At 38.3% G+C, this 17,796-nt stretch overlaps 1 protein-coding gene across 3 annotated transcripts; it reads right to left on the bottom strand.

Moving 5' to 3' along the window:
- Window positions 1-58: 58 nt before the first annotated feature.
- On the bottom strand, window positions 59-17,053 carry nr1h4 (nuclear receptor subfamily 1, group H, member 4). Of its 3 annotated transcripts, XM_014984066.2 has the most exons (11): window positions 16,136-17,053; window positions 12,692-12,780; window positions 12,430-12,593; window positions 8,716-9,093; window positions 5,654-5,794; window positions 4,805-4,947; window positions 4,632-4,730; window positions 4,445-4,544; window positions 3,894-4,040; window positions 981-1,094; window positions 59-855 (listed from the first exon to the last, which is right to left on the bottom strand). In XM_014984066.2, the coding sequence occupies exons 3-11, from the start codon at window positions 12,524-12,526 to the stop codon at window positions 617-619; spliced, it is 1,458 nt and encodes a 485-aa protein (XP_014839552.2). In that variant the 5' UTR covers window positions 12,527-12,593; window positions 12,692-12,780; window positions 16,136-17,053; the 3' UTR covers window positions 59-616. The 3 variants fall into 3 exon arrangements, with proteins under 3 accessions (XP_014839552.2, XP_087862455.1, XP_014839554.2); XM_088006329.1 differs by lacking the exon at window positions 16,136-17,053 and having other exon boundaries at window positions 12,692-16,124; XM_014984068.2 differs by lacking the exons at window positions 12,692-12,780; window positions 16,136-17,053 and having other exon boundaries at window positions 10,606-12,685.
- Window positions 17,054-17,796: the final 743 nt, after the last annotated feature.

The following is a 17,796-nucleotide window of genomic DNA, read 5'->3' as shown; positions in this document are numbered from 1 at the left end:
TAATAAGTGTTCCTGATGTTAGAAGACTAACTGAAGTCATAAATAAGAAAGAATATGCTTTGTGAGATTAAATAATGAATTTATTTCATAAAAGAAATAAATAATTTGGCACTTGAATAATATTTGAAAACATTTTTTTCAGCCACCCAAAAACATTTAGACAGTTCCACACTCACTAGAAGAAATGTGGTACATTTTTCTATATTTGCTGTAATTAATGTATCCTCTGTTGTATGAAAATGCTTCCCTGGAAATGTCAATTATCAAGGCAAACACATAAAACAGACATTTCTGTGCACAAAATAAAAACGAGGCCATCGTAAAACACTAATCTAAATCTCTTACAACCACCTTCTTGGCTTTGTACAAAATTCCAGTGTTTGTACTTCTTTGACTCATCCATTTTAAATTTCAGCTTTTTAAGCCAAATATTGATGATAAAACTTGAACATGGAAGAAGCTGCTATAATACACTAATATTACCTATTTATAAAGTCAGGCAGAACCAAAGCAGACTGGTTGTTCGTCTGCCATTATGAACTCGGTTCCACTCCTGGAGCCTTTTAGCTGGAATGTCCGTCTCTTCTTCCCGGGCTCCTTCACTGCTCACCGTGTGTCACTGCACATCCCAGATCTCACAGAGCAGCGGGGTGAATTTGTGGTCGTTCACTCTCCATGATGTGAGCATCTCTGCGTGATAGTGGTTGAGCGTCCTCAGCTCCGTCAGGCGGCCCAGGAGGCGAGCAAAGTACTGCGGCTCCTGCGGATGCTGCAGAACGCACAGCTTCTTCAGCAGCTCCACCATCGGCTCCTGCAGTCGCTCCACAGCCGGCTGGTCCTTCACATAAGGCCGGTCTAGGGAGGAATACGACGCACTCTAATTATACTGTTAGCTTTGAAGGAGTATGAGTATCGATATGGAAACACGTAGAACAATAGTTGCCATGAAGAGCACTGAATAAAGGCAAAAGATGGCTCACCTGGTGTCAGGATGGTTATTGCGGTGAGGAGAGCCTGTTCTTCCAGCACCATGTGCAGCTCACCAACACTTTTGTAAAAATTGAACAAGGGCGTGATGAATTCTTCTGATATACCTGCAGAAACAGATACAGTTTGTATTATAAAGCTTGCTAAGCGCAAGTGAAGGTTTTGATTGATTCACATGCTTTAGAGGTGTGACGAGGAACAAGGACCAGTTTTTATTTTGTGAGCTAAAACCTGTTAAAATTATTTTTTTAAAAAGATCTCCAAAAACACTCAAGTGTCATAATTTTGATTAAGTAAATTGAACGCTTACTTCTTTGTTGCTGTTGTAAAATGTCACCTAATTTTGAATCGCATTTAATTTGAAATCGTTAAATCACAACAAATTTAAACAAGCTGATTGTAGCATTAAATATACTTTTTTGGGCAGTAAACTCTAAAAATACATCAGCGTCAGAATTTCCACTGGTTTTCAAAGCAGACAAGCCATTTTAAAACTCAGTTTCTGACACAAAAAAATTCTTCTGAGCCTACAGTTCATGGCCTTAAACTCAAGAATTGTTAGGTGACAGAGGAGAACAATGATCCGAAGCACATCAAGACGTTCACCACTGACAGGCTCAGAAACACAAAGGCCTAGTCAAAGTTTAGACTCAAATTTAACCAACTTGGATCACACTTTATCTTAACAAACAAAAGAAAAACTATAGAAAAACTTTAGAAAAATGCTTTATGTTCTGTATCTTTGTCCATTATTAAAACTTGTTAATAATGAAAGATTTAATTGTGACAACAACAAAAAAGTGTGCAAAGTCCTTCAGTCAGGTTCCTGCTTAACGTTTGGGAGCTCTAGAGGCTCATCGATCTAGCCGGGGGCGTCTGTCCACCCGGAGACATCATTATCATCATCATCGTCCTCATCATCATCATGGAGCTTTCAGAAATGCCAGGGGGCCTCGGAGGGAAAGAAGTGCACAATGGCACGCTGGCACGCTTGATGTCGTGATAAGAAACAAAGCTCTCTTCAGACAGCTTTGCTGCCTTTTTCTCCCTGACTGGCCTTTAGTGTGACTATCTCTTATCCTCACCATTCACCCAGGAGCAGCGCTCAGGGACTCACTGACACACACACACACACGCACACACACACACACACACACATCTGCCATCATCACTGCTGTCTAACTGTCCAGCCTGGTTGACATAATGACACCTCACATGCATATCAATGATTCTTAAAAGCAGCAGGTCAGTAAACGACTCAGCCCAGGGGATATTTATGTAAGCAGAGAGGCAGTATGTGCGTTTTAATAACCTAAAGCCTGTTGGCTCGAAAGAGGTCGGGTTTGCTGTTCTTCACCTGGAGCGACGCAGGCACACCTGAACGGAGTGAAACTGAACCCACGCAGGGTACGTGTGCGTGTGCAACCGACACCCAGCCCGGGATCAGTAGGTCGGTGCGCATCTCTCCGCTGCATCACGCAGATCAAATATTAAACGAGGATCCGACCAGATTTGGCCAGACTCAACCTGACAGACCAAAAGACGGAGGGACGGCTGACATCCAGCAGAAGTTACTACCACCAAGATTCCCACTCATTTCTCAATTACCGACGTTTTATTTAGGCCTACAATAATTTATAACCTGGCAGATTTAGGCTGAAGGTAGTCATTTAACATTTCCCTTCTAACTGGAAGTAATATTAAAGTTTTAGAGTTTCCTAGCCAGAATTTAATTCTGTAGACGGTAAGGAGGCCTTCTGACCTCAAAGACTTGTTCATTGCTAAAGGGCACAAAGGGTAAAAATAATCAATGACCTGCCTGATTGTATTTTTTGTCACGACTGAAACATCTTTCCCTTTGGTTTATTGTCTTTCAGTCTTCTGTTTGTTATCAGAAACAACCTTTTCAGCTGAGTGAACTTGTTTTTAAGCTTAAATTAAAACTGTGCTTGTTCAAATGTACAAATTATCTGCAAATAACTTTATAATTAGTATAATTATTTGACACAATAATTTTCTTCAACTCCCGAATAGGTTTATTGTCTAGTTATCAACCAGTTAAATAGCTTGATTGACCCTGTACTCATAGATGATCTTTGATGTACAGTTTTGCCCTGAACTTTACATATTCCCATCATGAGCATGAATATCAAAGTAATATCAAAGTAATTCTGGACTTCAGCATTGTTTTCAAAATGATTGAATAATTGCATATGCCAAACAATTTTCCATTTTTGTGGTATTGGGCAAGATTAATATTTTGTCACATGTGCCTTACTATGACAACATGCTTATTGTAGCTATCAACAGACCTTTCATATGATTATGACCGGATAGTTGACCAAACGTTTTGGTAGAACAGAGTCAGAGTAAATATGGTGACTTTCAAGAACAGATCAAGCTTTAGATGTTATTCTCTGCAAACTGCAGCCTCCTAAAAGACAACCAACAACATATTGCGGTGGTGTGTGTGTATCTATTGGCCTGCATGTATATTTTTCACATGAAATTCAAATTTTCACTCAGTTGATGTGATTGAAATGAACGAAAGCCGAAATGTGTGTGATTCAAATAAATAATTCAAATGTAAAAACAATCAAGATGTTAAAGCTCGTAATGAGAACCTGGAATCTCCCGACTACAACTGAATAATCAGCGGGAAAACAGAACTAGCCAGCTATAATTGTTTTGATCCATTTAATTTAAATTTCAACATAGAAGCTAGAATTGAATTCAAATTTTCAAAATTTATCACGATCGGGAGAATGCTTCATTTCAATTAAGTGCTTTCAAAGATTTTTCATGGTCGAGTTGGAAACTCCCCCTTTGTTGCATCCAGAAGGTTTTAGTTATTTCTCCAGATAAAATCTGACTTCACCAATGCTGTGTATAGTGGGTAAACTCACCACTTTTCCGTATCCTCTCTTCTAAAACCTCACTGTGTCCTTCTGGCATCTTCCTGCTGAAAACTTGAGCTGAACGCAGAAACATGGCCTCCACAGCCGAACCCTTCAGCAGAGCGATCTGATCCTCATGATCCAGAGACAGAAACCCTAACGAAGACAAAGTATTTGCCCCCTTACTGATTTCATCTGGTTTTGCTGTTTTGTTAGTAACATTTCAGCACTTTTATATTAGATACAAAACAATCCTCACCCAATAATGAAAAAGTAAATGCCCTCTCCTAATTAAGTCATGAATAAATTAGATTAAGCCCAGTATTTGGACTGCTGAGTTAAATTTCATAAGGCGTACTTAAGCCTAGTTACTGTCAGATCTGTAGAGTCAAGAGATCACCTACAAAGGACCTGCTTAGCAACATGAAGTAGGTAAAAAAAGATCCCAAAATGCAGCTCGTCGAGATTCAAAGAAACTCAATAAGTAAATACAAGGCTGGAATACAAAACAATTTCTAAGACAAAGGCCTTTTGTGTTTCGCCAAAATTCTCTGATTTACCTGGAATATTCTTTGTAAACTCCACCAACACCTGAACTTGACTTGTTGCGATTTCGGTCAAGAGGAGAAAGTTCTCCTCTGTGCTGTACTGTTCTTGTAGCTGGAAGGAAAAGCAAGAATAAACTGATCATTTATTCTCAGTTATTCCTCATAATGTGAATAATTCAACATTAGGCTGAACAAATACCAGCTTTTTGGCAACATCCTGGGGGATTTGATGTTTGTTGTAAGCTTCCACGATGAGCTTCATGAGTGCGTCTTGCTCTTTAGTAATTGCCACCTTTTCCTAAATTTGAAAAGAAAAACATTTCATTTTGCCTCGTCTACATTTCTCCGGGACTCGATCAGATGTGTGTTTACCTTTGACAGCTTGGTGGTTGAGGTGACCTGCTTGTTGTCCGCGCTGTCCGCCCCCTCTGTCTCGTCTCCTGTTGACCGCCCTGGGGAGGTCTTGGTGTTCTTGCGAAGCCTTTTGGATTTACACTGGATCTCTGTCAGCAGGCCTGTAGGCATCAATGAAGGCTTCACTTTCTGAGTTAAATACCTCACAGATTTGTGTCCAGAGCAGCTTAAAAAAAACCTACAAAAAATCACTTAAAGATCCCTTACTAATATCTATCAAAACCCATGAATTCATTCAAGATCCCAGTTATTATATAGTGAGCACATACTCTTTTTTACACACTCAAATATGGAAAGGGAATTTTAAAGAGTTCAGTAATGAGAGAGAAAAACATTCACCTCTTCATTTTTTCCCTGCATAATTAGTTAAGCTCTTACCGCGGGGACAGATAGTATCATGAAGGCCTTCCATGCTGCAATATTGATCACAGCTGCACTGAAGTATTTATGAGCAACAGGAGTCCAGTTTATCCTGCAGTGCTTTTGTACTGCCAACTATTAACAGAACTCACAACTAGTTTCTGAAACTAACGTTACCGGGCAGAAAGCTAAAGCAACTCTTTCAGTGTCCACTTGCTGATTAACAATCTTTTCTAGGGAGAACTTTTTGCTTGACTGCTTTCATTCCAGAAAACCAAACAAAAGCTGTGTCATATGTCATAAACGACACCTTATATCCCAGGATAACTAAGTAGACCATGTCAGAATGGAGAATGAGGATTCACCTCTTCCAGTATCATATTTGTTCTCTGATGATTTAAATTAAAAGTAGACCTGTCGCCTCTCCAAACCTGCAGCCGTACTCACACTCAGCCAGCATGCCCATCTCCTTGCATTTTCTCAGCCTGCACTCCTGGCATTTCCTGCGCATGTACATGTCCATCTCACAGTTTCCGCCACTCTTGCACTTGTACACGGCGTTCTTTGTTATGCTTCGTCTGAAGAACCCTAAACATAAGCAGAGGAGGACGATAAAACATCACATGATGCATTGCACTGATCTGAGTTCAAAACAGTTTGGATATCCACCGTTTCCTGGGTGTTGTTTTTTATATTTGCAAAAACAATGCAATTTTTTTTTTATTATTATTATTCATTGGGGATATAATCATACTTACATTTATTTATTAGAGCAGTTGTTACAAGTCAGCAGTCTGATTGCTATCACCTCATTATTTAAAGGGCCATGTGTTAATTTTTGCAGTGTATGAACAATGCTGAATAAAACATTTGTTGCGGATCAAGTAACTCTTAGTTACACTCCTGCACACTGTCTATCTTTGCTTTTCAAAATTAAGTAATTACAGTCACGGTCAATTAAAAAAAACTTAATTCAGCATTTCTTTAATTCTAATTCTGAAGATTTTACAGACACTGCACAATGTCTGACAGCCAATTTGTCATAATCTTTGGCTTTCTGTTTTGCTTTTCTTTAGTGTTTGTCACCATTTGAGTTTTATATTCAGCTTATTTCTTAATTTTAATTTATATTGTGCTTTTGCTCTGTCCTTTAGTATTTTTTGTACATACTTAGCTGTATATTCAGTCATTTTCCCCATTTTCTTCCCTTCCCTCACAGCTGCATCCAGTTTCTAATCAACCACCTATTCCTTGTTCAGAAATTAACTCTCCAGCTTGAATATCTCACTTGCTCTTTACCAGCCTATTTCAATCGTGTTTATTTTGTAATTTATTATTTCGGATTCCACCTGGACTTTTGTTTTTGAAAGATTTTGAAATTTCCTTTTTTGAGTAATAGTTTATTTTCACCTCAAGGTTTCCCCCAGAAAACTTGCTAAGCCCGGTGGTTGGGCGCTCAGCGGCTTGTCGTGTTTTTGACTTAAAACATGCTTAAAGTTGACAGGAAATTTGAAAATATCACTTGATAATTATGTGTTAATGGAAGATTAGAAGATTAATATCTGAACACCAACTATAAAGTCTTAAAAAATGCAAACATTAAAGAAAATGTAAATAAATAAGCAAGGCTAGCACTGCTTAGCCTTGCTTACCAATCCTTAGCAAGGCTAGCATTGCCTTGCTATTTTTTTAGCAACTCTTCAGTCTGAACTCATCCTCACCTCTGACCTTAATACTTGTTTTAACGGTAGTTAGACCCATCAAATATAGCAGCACAAACTAACACTTTGACTCATTAACTTCAGGACAGTGACCAGACATTCTGACGTCATTAAGCACAATGACACGCAGTGATGAGACTAAGCTCAGGTTGCTCGTGCATTGTGTAGGAGAAAGGTGAGAAGGAATCCAATTGGGGCACCATTACCGAGAAGACTTGAGTTTATTCTCGGTGAAACGGCAGCACAGGTCAGCTAGCACACGCCTGGCATTGTCCAGGACGGCCGTGTGGAATTACACTCATATCCCTTCAGCCCGCCGTTCGACAGGAATCCCACTGAACTCACAATGCAATAAAAACACAGGGAGGGGCCGCTGAAGGTCGCGTTCACCCAGTTAATAATTTGTAAACTGAGGGAAAACTCGTAAAGTGCTCACTCCCACTGTTCCGTACAGTCATTTAGTTGCTTTATCCTCATAAAATCAGCATCAGTCGGCCAAAACCTGACCAATGTCGCAGGCTGAATGGATTTATTTCCTGTCCTTGGCAGGTAATTAAACATTCACTCAACAGCATTTAGTGCTTGTTATACAAACACTTTTAAAGTGCTGTTTCAAAATCTTGAAAAGCAGTCACCTGAGGAAATGGGCGCAGCATTTTTATAAAGCTAAACTGATTTTCTTTGGGGAAAAGAAAAGTCCTTTCAGGTGGGACATTTAATCAAAGATTTCTAAATATTGTGTAATACTGGCGACTCTTGCCTCATGCACACATATGATTCTTACCCAGATGTTTGGACTGTAGAAAAAACACTGCTGTCATGAATAGGCTCTAAAGGTCAAAGATACAAAGAACGGACATTTCCAATATAGGGCAAATGTCGTCGAGCATGCAACTGAGTTTTAAACAAACTTCACATGGTAATACAGAGCGTTGACAAGATCCTCATTTTTGAAGTTATTCAACATTTAAAATCACAAAATATTAAATATTTCATTTGGATTTTAGGCAATAGAAAAACAAAAAGTGGCAAATCACTGAGAAAACGGGTGGGAAATTATTTTAGTGTTTCAATGTTTTTACCGATGAAATTTTCTCTGTGATGATCTCAGAGGTTTGTTAGGGAACAAACAGCATCACAAAGGCCAGGAAACACAGCAGAGAAATCAGGGAGAAAGTTGTGGAGAAGTCTAAAAGAGATTTTCAGAAATCTTTGTAAATCTCACAGAGCTTGGGTTCAGAAACCGAAATGGTGAGATATAAATATGATCTACCTCGCCTAATCTGACAGGCTGGACCAGTAGAGCATTAATAAGACAAGCAGCCAAGAGGCTCAAGTTAGCTCTGGAGGAGCTGTACAGATTCAGAGCTCAGGTGGACAGAACAACTTCAATCCAAGGACTCTGCGAATCTGGCATATGGTAAGTTGCCATGGAGACAGCCATTACTGTGGAGACACTAATGCAGTTGAGATCTATGTGAATTTTGTACTCTTTATAAAATAGTGTTTTATGGTACTTGGGGGGAAATGTATTGCCTGAAGCATATTCACATCTTAGAAAGGTTAAAGTTCAGCTCTAAACCCAACTGAGAATCTGTGGCGAGACTTTAAATTTGTTGTTCACTCACCCTCTTCAGCCAATCTTAAATAATTCAAAGAATAATGTTTAAACATCTTTCTGCCTCAGCCTTTAAAACAAAACGAGAACCTCTGGTTACACCACACAGAGATAAAGGATAACACAAGACTTTCCCACAGTGCTGTATCTCCTGTGGAAACTCCACACACCTTTACATCCTTCACAGGTGAGAGCGTTGTAGTGGTATCCAGAGGCCTTGTCTCCGCAGACCACACACAGTTCCTCTCCCTTGATCCTCCCAGGTTGGTTCAGATGCCGGTTCCTCTTGCAAACAGCCGGCACAACAGAAGAGGCCTCATCCATTTCAGTCCCATAGCTGCCCTCCAGCGGTCCTTTCCTCAGTTCGTATAAGCCCATGTGTGAGTACCACTCGTCTCCACTGAATGGAGGGTAATAGTTCTGAGAGGAGTAGTACGGAGTGGCGGACATGTTTGGCTCCAGGGGTGGATACTGCATACTGGGGTAAGAGGTGAATGGTAAGATGTCAGGGTCCTGCAGAAGAGGACTGCCTTGATCTGCCAGTATGTCTGATGAATAAAAGAAGAGAGGTTTTAGAGAAACGCTCAGTGGCGATTACATGTTGTGGTCCAGAACAACAATAAATTAATCACTCTGCTCGGTTTTGCATCAACATCTTCACTTGGTCATTCTTATTATCGATATGACCCGTTTTATTACAATTTCTTTCCCCCCCGCAAAATATTGACACATGAATTAACTGAGATCAAACTACCAACATTTTTCAAATCTGACAAAGGCTGGCAACAACTTATATCATTCATTAATATCTATGTGTTTTAGTTAATTATTATGCATGCTTTTATTTCCGCATAATTTATCATTTAGCATTATACCACAAAATGAAAAAAAAAACAAAAAACACCTTGACATTTCATCCTGGGCTTGGAAGCATTTTATTTATTTTTTTGTTGGTCAATGTTAAAAAGACAGTTGATAGTCTGAATGTCAAAAACAGGGTTTTAAAATATCTTTTTTCTCAGCTTACAGTCCAGCTCTTTCCCAGCTGGGCTACTTTTGTACTTGTGTCAAGCCCTATTATTGCTTCATAAATTCATAAATTATTCTTGTTGAATTTATGATTCAGAGAAGCATACAACTAATGCTGCTTATCAAAATCAAATTTGTAGATGAGAAGGTGTCCTACAGTGGTTAAAAAATTATACTACTAAATCAAAAGGTATAAAACCAAAACAGCCAAACGAGACAGTAAAGTGTTCCACGTGACTATGAGGAGTTTCAGATGGTAAATCATCAGTGCATGAATCAAATGTAATCCTTGGGCCAGTTACAGAGATAAATTTTTACAGCAGCTTTAGTGGTAGAAACCATAACATTGAATATAAATGTGGAGTTTAAGTGTCAATGGAAGTTGAATGCTGGGACATAAACAATGAACAGCTTATAGTCAGTTTAGACAATAATTCTCTGTGATAAAAACATACAACCAAATGTACAAAAACAAAACTACTTCAGACAGACGGCAATAAAACATGAGTATCTGATAAATCCTTATCTGACCACGGGGATTTGTGCATAACAATTAGATGGCAGAACACGGGGCCCTCAAAAGCTAGAGTCAAATAACAAAAATCAACGTTTTAAGCAGAAAATTATGCAACTCAGAATAATCCAACGTATTCTGACAATGAAACAGGGAATGCTAAAGCTAACAGCTTAAGTAGTTCCCTATAATTACAGTCTAATTGCAGCTGACGATGTCACAACCTGAAGAACCTCTTTCCAGTGAAAACCGTCAGACTTGCTGTCCAGGCGACACACAAAATACCATAAAGCCATAAATGATTAACAACCCGCTCCGAGTACACTGTGTCTTTCAGACAGGCAATAACAGTAGCATTACACCAAACAAGCTGACACTAATTTGCTCACAAGGATATTAATTCATAACGAATTAACGTGCAGGAAAACCTATTCAACACAGAGAAACTGCTTCAGAAAATCAGCAAAACAAAGACATTTCCTCACAGGATATTTGTTGAGAAGGAAGAATCACAAACCTGTGGATGTCTGGGTCTGGACCATGGTCGTCTCCATGTGACCAGACGCAGACTATTCTGAGTCTCTACTGTCCCACCTCCCCAGTGCTGGTTTGTAGTTCGGCCTTTTTCTTGTGTTTTAACAGAAAAATCATCTCCTACTCATGCTTGTCAATCTGACAACTTGCTAAAGGTGTGAAAACATCTTGCTGCCCGGTTGAGAAATGCTGAAGGGGAGCAAAGGTTGCTGGAGCTACTCATTAACCACCGAGTTAAGATGTCTTTACATCATAACAGGTAGCTGGTTGATTGAGGAGTTTGGGTACAAACTCACTGCTACTGTATGATGGCTGTAGATCTGCAGGGTCACTTATACAATTGGACAGGTGAAGGATCCCAAAATATGTGCTTGTTGCTGTGTCGTGTGAAAAACGATTTGTCAGATCTGCTGAATTTGACTAAATAAGAACAAAAGAAGATGGGAAGATTGTCAATTTCTGCGTACTGACCCGTCCTTGTACATAAAGTCATATACTGTAATTGCTGTAGGCAGGATCGCCCTTCAGCACCTTTAGGTTTTAGACTCAAGGCGCTCTGATGGTTTATTGTGTAAAGGGTGTGCTCAGGAGTTTGTGTAACGCGGCTTTTCCTGGAATAAATACTACCCTCTGTTCACAGTTGTGTAGATAATACTTAGATTTGCCTACAACTGATACCACGAATGAACTTTCTGATTGTCTTAGAGGAATTTAAGCTGGGATGGTTTTGATTTGTTTATGGATATGACCTGAGCTAAATGTCTTTGGATCAGGAGGTAATGGTTACACTGTTCGTATCCATTAGCTTAGCCTTAAACAATTTAACAATATAGACGGGAATAAATAGGTGTGTTGTTGGTAAATCTGTTCAGAATTTAAAAGCTGAGATTTATTCAAGATTTCAATTCAGTGCTACTGTTAAAAGAAAACACTTTTACATGGAATGTCATTGCCTGTTAGATCTATTAGGAGGAGAAGAAATAAAGGCAAAAGCTGTGATAACATGGCGGCATAAATTTGCACACCTTTAAGCTAAAACCTTGTTGAAGGATCTTTTGATTTTCTTTCAGCGTTCAGTCGCCAATAAACCCATCATTCATCAAATGTAGGGAAATCAGGTAGATTGGCCGAATATTAATATTTTCTCATCACCAAACCCTGATATTTTAACCCTTTCATGCATGAATTAGGATCCTTTGTGTCAGGATTTTTTTCCAAATTATTTTTTATTTTCTTAAGGCATAAAAAAGGTAGGTGAAAAATCCATCAGTAGTGTTGTTCTTTAAGGGTTATCTGATGTCACAATATTTTTTTACCTTCTACAGTAGAAGGAGGGACCGGGTCGGTTGGCATGCTTTTTGGTCTGTCGGCCATATTGGATTTAACAAAAATAATTTTTTGCATTTGCAGCTGGTGATCAGCAGTTGATAGTGTATTTTATGATGCATTAGTGTCCACGTCTGTAGTCTGTGTACATTAATAACATAAAAATCCACAAGAAGCACAAGAAAGTGGCTTTTAGACAGCTGTCCACTGTAGTGACCACTATGCATGAAACGGTTAACAAAGATGTGTTAACTTTTGAGAGCCGCTGTCAGTTAGAGAATTTTCTTCTTGACATTAGTCTGTGTTGCAGGAGATTTTATGTTTCATGATAGGAAGTGTGAGCACACCTACCCTTGCTCTTGCATCATACCAAACTCTCACCCTGCTGTCACTTCCAATTTCCCTTAAATTGACTCTCAGTTTTCTACTGAGTGAGTTTTTTGTTTTTTTTATCTGTGTGGTTCCTGCCATCTACACTTACCAAAGAAGTGGGCGCTCTCAGAGATGGAGAACTCATCGCTGGGTGGGATTTGCAGCGGTCCCACCATATTGATCTCGGGGCCCTCCCACTCATTCATTCAGGAAGGTTTTCAGTGGTCGACTTCAAAATCCCAGACAAGGGTTGGAATATGTCTCTGTTTGCTCCTGCACAAAGATTTAAAATGCTGAAGCATTTTTAAACAACATTCAGTGAACCATTTGGATCCCGGACATTTTTACAGTGTAATAAATCATCAACACACCTGACAGGTCAGGATGAGATGATTAGGGACGAGATGTTTAGCAGCTCTGAACAGGAGGAACGAGGGTGAAGGTCAGGTCACTACAAAGCCTTGAGAAGAGCCAGTCATGCAAATGAGATAATTATTTCTGTCTTTTCACTTATTGCACAAACTGTTTTCATGATGCATTTTTAAAGCTTTGCATAAATTAAGTGAAACTGAGAAGAATTGTAAGAGAATTAAGATGTTCTTCAATTTATTCTTCATGCAAAGTCACAAAATGGTCGCTTTGGACACTATCGACGGCTCTGCCACATTGCTTTAATTAAGTCAATGTAATTTCCCTCGAGATGAAAAAGCAGCCCACCTGGATTCAATGACCTCCGTCCCACATGAAGGCTAAACGTGCAGCCACAGTTAACGTAGTCATGGGAAAAATCAGTACTACACTGATAAGATTTAAGCAGGAGAATACCATGCTGATGCCTTTCGAAAAATAAGAAATACTGCACAATGAAACCAAACAATTGAGATACAGGCATTGCTACATAGTAACAGGCACAAAAAACAAATACAGTGCAACACTATCACAGTTTTATTTTTGTGCTCTTTGTTCAGCTTAAATGTTTCCAAACATAGAGCATGTAAGGTAAAACACTATTCACATCAACTTGGCCATGTAGGAAATTACGACTTTGTTAAACTGGAAATTAGCTGTGATGATCGAGTTCATCATCCACATTTAATCCCGAAATAGAAACAATCATTCACATAAAAACAACTTGTCTGCATGATTTAGACCAGGGGTCACCAACTCCAGTCCTCGAGGGCTACCATCCTGTAACTTTTAGATGCGTCTCTGCTCAAACACACCTGGATCAAATAAACTGCTCGTTTCCAGCCTATTGCAGAGAGGAATGAATGCTGGTGAGGGAATTCAGACATTTTGGAGCAGAGGTGAATCTAAAAGTTGCAGGATGGTAGCCCTTGAGGACTGGAGTTGATGACCCCTGATTTAGACTTAAAGATATCAAAAAATAACATCTCCTAGCCAAATCAACAGAAATTCAAGTCTGGATGGGAAACAAAGTCCTCAACGTTTACCAGAAAGGAAATTGGTAAATTCAGGGACTCTACCAAATTACAGTGAAAGCGATTGTGCACAAAAGGAGAAAACCTGGAGCAATTAAATGAAGAGTCTTCACACCAAAGTTATTCTAATAATAATAATATCCATTGCAGGTTTCAAGGCAAAAATCACTGCTGATCAAAAAGAAACACACAAAAAAAAACTTTGGGGAAAATATTCAGTGGACTAACGAGAAAATTGGATGCGATTCATTTTAAAATTGACAATCAACTAACACATCAACTAACATGATATCAATGATGGCAGGGTGTTTAAGTCCACTTAAACAATGTTGATCTCATTAAAATTCTAAAAAAAATTTTTTATCTGTCTGCTGATTTAAACCAGAGAATCAAGGAGATGCTGGAGAAAGCCTCTCCTTGTAACTGACACATTTTAAAAGATAAACATGTCAGTCCTCTACCTGGAAATGAAACAAAGTGTGACGTTTTCAGAAAATATCAGCAGCAAATAGGTAGCAGCAAGTACAAAGGAAAAAGAGGAGCTCCATGAACGGGGCCCTGAGGTACCCCTCTAGGTGCTGTCAACTAAATACACTACAGTAATTGATCACCAACAAATGTCACGAGTGCCACGAGTTTTGTTTTTGCTGTACTGGAGCAAACCGGTGCAACGGATTCAGGGACACAAATAACAATTTAATCACGTGTTGGTTCTCAACAGTCTGCAAAGCTTTATGTGATTTCTTCCTATCTATTATTCAACAGTGAGATAGATCATTCATAAGTGGAAAACATTCAAGACTACAATGTCAGGACAGAGAATTTGCAAAAAAACAAAAAAAAAAAAACACCTCAGACTCTGTACCGAACAATTAAGAAGTGATTGAACAAGAACAGTTTGTTTTAGTTGTCAGGAGAATGATGACTGTATTTAAAGAAATATTGCAGCATCATCTTTATTTGCAAAGTTGCATCAGAATGGATAGATGAGCAAAAAAGAGATGTTTAAGCTGAATGATATATGGTACAGTGCATGGTATTTCTTTTTTTTGTTTTTGTGCAAAAAACAAACAAACAAACAAACAAGCAGAAATTATTGCTCATTGTGACTGTTATTTACTGAAAAGTCCAGGCAGAAGCTCATTACACCTACATTTGTTTTCAATCACTGACAGAGATGTATATTTTTCATTTTTCTTTCAAAACTATTTTTCTTTTTGTTTTTTCAAACAAAAGCAAAACAGTTGAAAAGAAGAAAAATCTTCACAGATATAATACTAAAAAAATAAACAAAATTGGGACAACTTATTCAAAGACTATAATGATCAGTCTTATAGTCTGATCATTATAGATCATTTATATTTGTTTACCAGCTGGCTATACTTTCTTCATTTCACATTATCTAGTCCACACATTTGCTTATATAGCATTACTTCCTTGAGCTATACTTTCTAAGTTCAGAGTTTGTTTTACTTGAAAATAGAGCAAGGCAATTGGGACAAAAAAGTTTAATTTATATTTCTTTCTGGATGCAATGTTTTGCTAATTATCACAATATGTTTCAAATTAAATTTACAATTTCTAAGATTGTATATGTTTTAATGAACTACAACAGTTTTACATAATATTGCAGTTGTTTTATTTTTTGCATTGTATATGTAAAACTTCCAAATTAACAAATCATCTATTGAGCTCTGAAATCTGGTCATAAGCAGTATCTCATTTTAAAAATCATTCATCATATTTAGTCTTGAGTTATTTATTTCAAACCATTTAGCTAAATCTGTCAACTTCCTCCTTAGTGATCAGAAGCCGTTCCAGAAGAGCAACAAAAATCTTAAATCCATTGTCAAGCATGGTGGTGGAGGGGTGGTGATTTGGGCTTGTTTGGCAGCCTGACAGCTTGTACTCATTCAGTGGAGGTCAAAATGTATCTGATGTAAGTTTGATGTCTTTCTTTTCAATATCTAGAGTTTGTCTCAAAGTGGTTTAAATACAATGATCTCAAACATTCCAGCAAATCCACAAGCCAATGGCTTAAGAAAAGATAACAATGTGTTGCGATGGTCCATCCAAAGCCCAGATCTCAAACTATAATAATGTGCAGTGACTTCAATCAAGTCTACTTAATAATTATTGCGATAAGAAACTTAATGTTGTAAACAAAAGAGAAGCAAATCTCTTTGCGATGTCAGAAATTTGTAACGTCACAAAAAAACAACCTAAAGTTATTCAGGTGATAAAAACTGTTGAATTATAGGTTGTATTTAGTCTTTCCTGTGACTGTCGGTACAGTTGTACAGTATTGTCTCCTTTCCACAACAGTACACACACTCTCAAACCTTCGCTCGTCCTTCGTCTGACAGTTCTTACCTTCTCCTGCTCAACTGAGGTGGAAAACTTTCCTTCCGTCTTTGCGTGCGCTTACAGCTCCATCGATATTCAAACGTTAAGCCGCATGTGTCCGACTCCAGCGACAGGATGTGCGACCAGTTGAGGTCAGAGAGAGAGAAACGGGTGGTGGTTATTAATTAAACTGTCTGTTGCTGTCCATGTCATCCCACTCCCCCAGTGCTTTTTATCAGAACACGTCAACAGGCCTCCTCTTGAATTCCCACTCTCACACACAAACATCATACACATCATTAGCACGACTCAAACTACTGCTGTGATCACTAGGATGTGCAGTCTGGAATATTTTCAATAAAATGAAACAAAAAGGGGATATTCCTGCCTTTTTTCATTTATATTTGGGGTTTTTAAAATTGGTCTTGTCATGGAAAATCTCCGAAGCTGAGTGCGTCCTTGAACTGATCCAAGCCGTTTCATCATGCAAAGTGACTGTCAATCAATTGGTTTGGGATTTTTGACACTGTCAGGAATTATGGATCTCTGCCCCTTTTTTTCTCTCTTTTTACATTTTAATAAGAAATAAACCTGTAAATAAATTCCCTTTTGACTTTTAATTCCTTTTTTTTTTTCCTAAAACTGGACGGCTTAATCATTGATGGTCTGTTGCTCCATCTGAAGAGGCCCTTCTGAGTCAACAGACGGTCTCCCTGAAATAAACAGAACCTTTGCCATTGGCTGCTGTTTGTGGACTATCTGCTCTGGATTTAAGAGCATGTAAGGAATGAAATACCACAACGCAAACAAGCCCATGTTTAATTCACGTTTAAACGGTTGAGTTCGAGGAAACCTTCAGATTTTAGTTGCTTTTTCTCCCTCTGACTGGTTGTCTCTCTGATCCCACGCTGAGTGCAACGCAGCAGCACTACAAGGACAACAGGCAGCAAAGTCCATAACCTTGAAATTTCTTATCACAAAGTGAAAGGGTATAATCATCAGGTTTTCCAAAGCCAAATCACACAAAGCTTATTTAAAGAGTTTTACAGGCTGAAATGTCTTGAAAAGAAGAAGCTAAAAGTAGAAATCAAGAATCTGTCTAGTAATTATGAAGCAGGCGCACAAGGACAGATAACACTGAGGATGTTTATAGTGTGACTGGAAACAGATGTGTTCGAAAATTTTTTTACCATCTTTACATAAACAATCATTATTACGAGCACGTCTTAATAATTTAAAGAAACACCAGTCATGAGTTGTTCTATTTCATTTTAACATTTGCTTCTGTTCAGAGATTTGTTGTATCCAAATGTTTATCATTAGATCCAAACTTCATGCCAATTAAATTATCAAATATTTACTAGAAACTTTTCACAATTTAGTGCCTAATTTTTTTTCTCTCTCTTTGGAGAAGAAAGTGGATAATTATAAGTAAAAACAAAAAAAAACAACTTTGTTTTACGAAATCAAAATGGTGTTTTTAAAACTAAGGAACAACTGACTAATAGCCAACCTTTCCTTTTTTTGTCCAAAATAACTTTAGTAAGATGCTTGTTGTAAGAGTTTCTGACTTCAGTCTGAGGTATTTTTACTCAACTCTTTGTTTTCAGCTGTAAGATGTTTCAGTTTCTCTCAGGCTGATTCAACGTCTCACACAAGATCTCACAGATTTTAGGATCTGCTCTTTA

This window comes from Poecilia mexicana, unplaced genomic scaffold (genome assembly GCF_051168715.1).
Source record: "Poecilia mexicana isolate PSO_F unplaced genomic scaffold, ASM5116871v1 scaffold_6, whole genome shotgun sequence".
Lineage (NCBI taxonomy): Eukaryota > Metazoa > Chordata > Actinopteri > Cyprinodontiformes > Poeciliidae > Poecilia > Poecilia mexicana.
The sequence above is the reverse complement of the archived record's forward strand: the minus strand, read 5'-3'. Positions and strand labels throughout refer to the sequence as shown.

Excerpts from the sequence above, each read along its gene's own strand:
- nr1h4 (XM_014984066.2), bottom strand. The coding sequence starts at position 12,526 with ATGAATGAGTGGGAGGGCCCCGAGATCAATATGGTGGGACCGCTGCAA. Across the intron at positions 5,795-8,715 it reads CACCTGTGAAGGATGTAAAG|GGTTCTTCAGACGAAGCATA; the intron begins GTGTGTGGAGTT and ends GCTTATGTTTAG. Across the intron at positions 4,041-4,444 it reads GTTTACAAAGAATATTCCAG|GGTTTCTGTCTCTGGATCAT; the intron begins GTAAATCAGAGA and ends TGTCTTCGTTAG.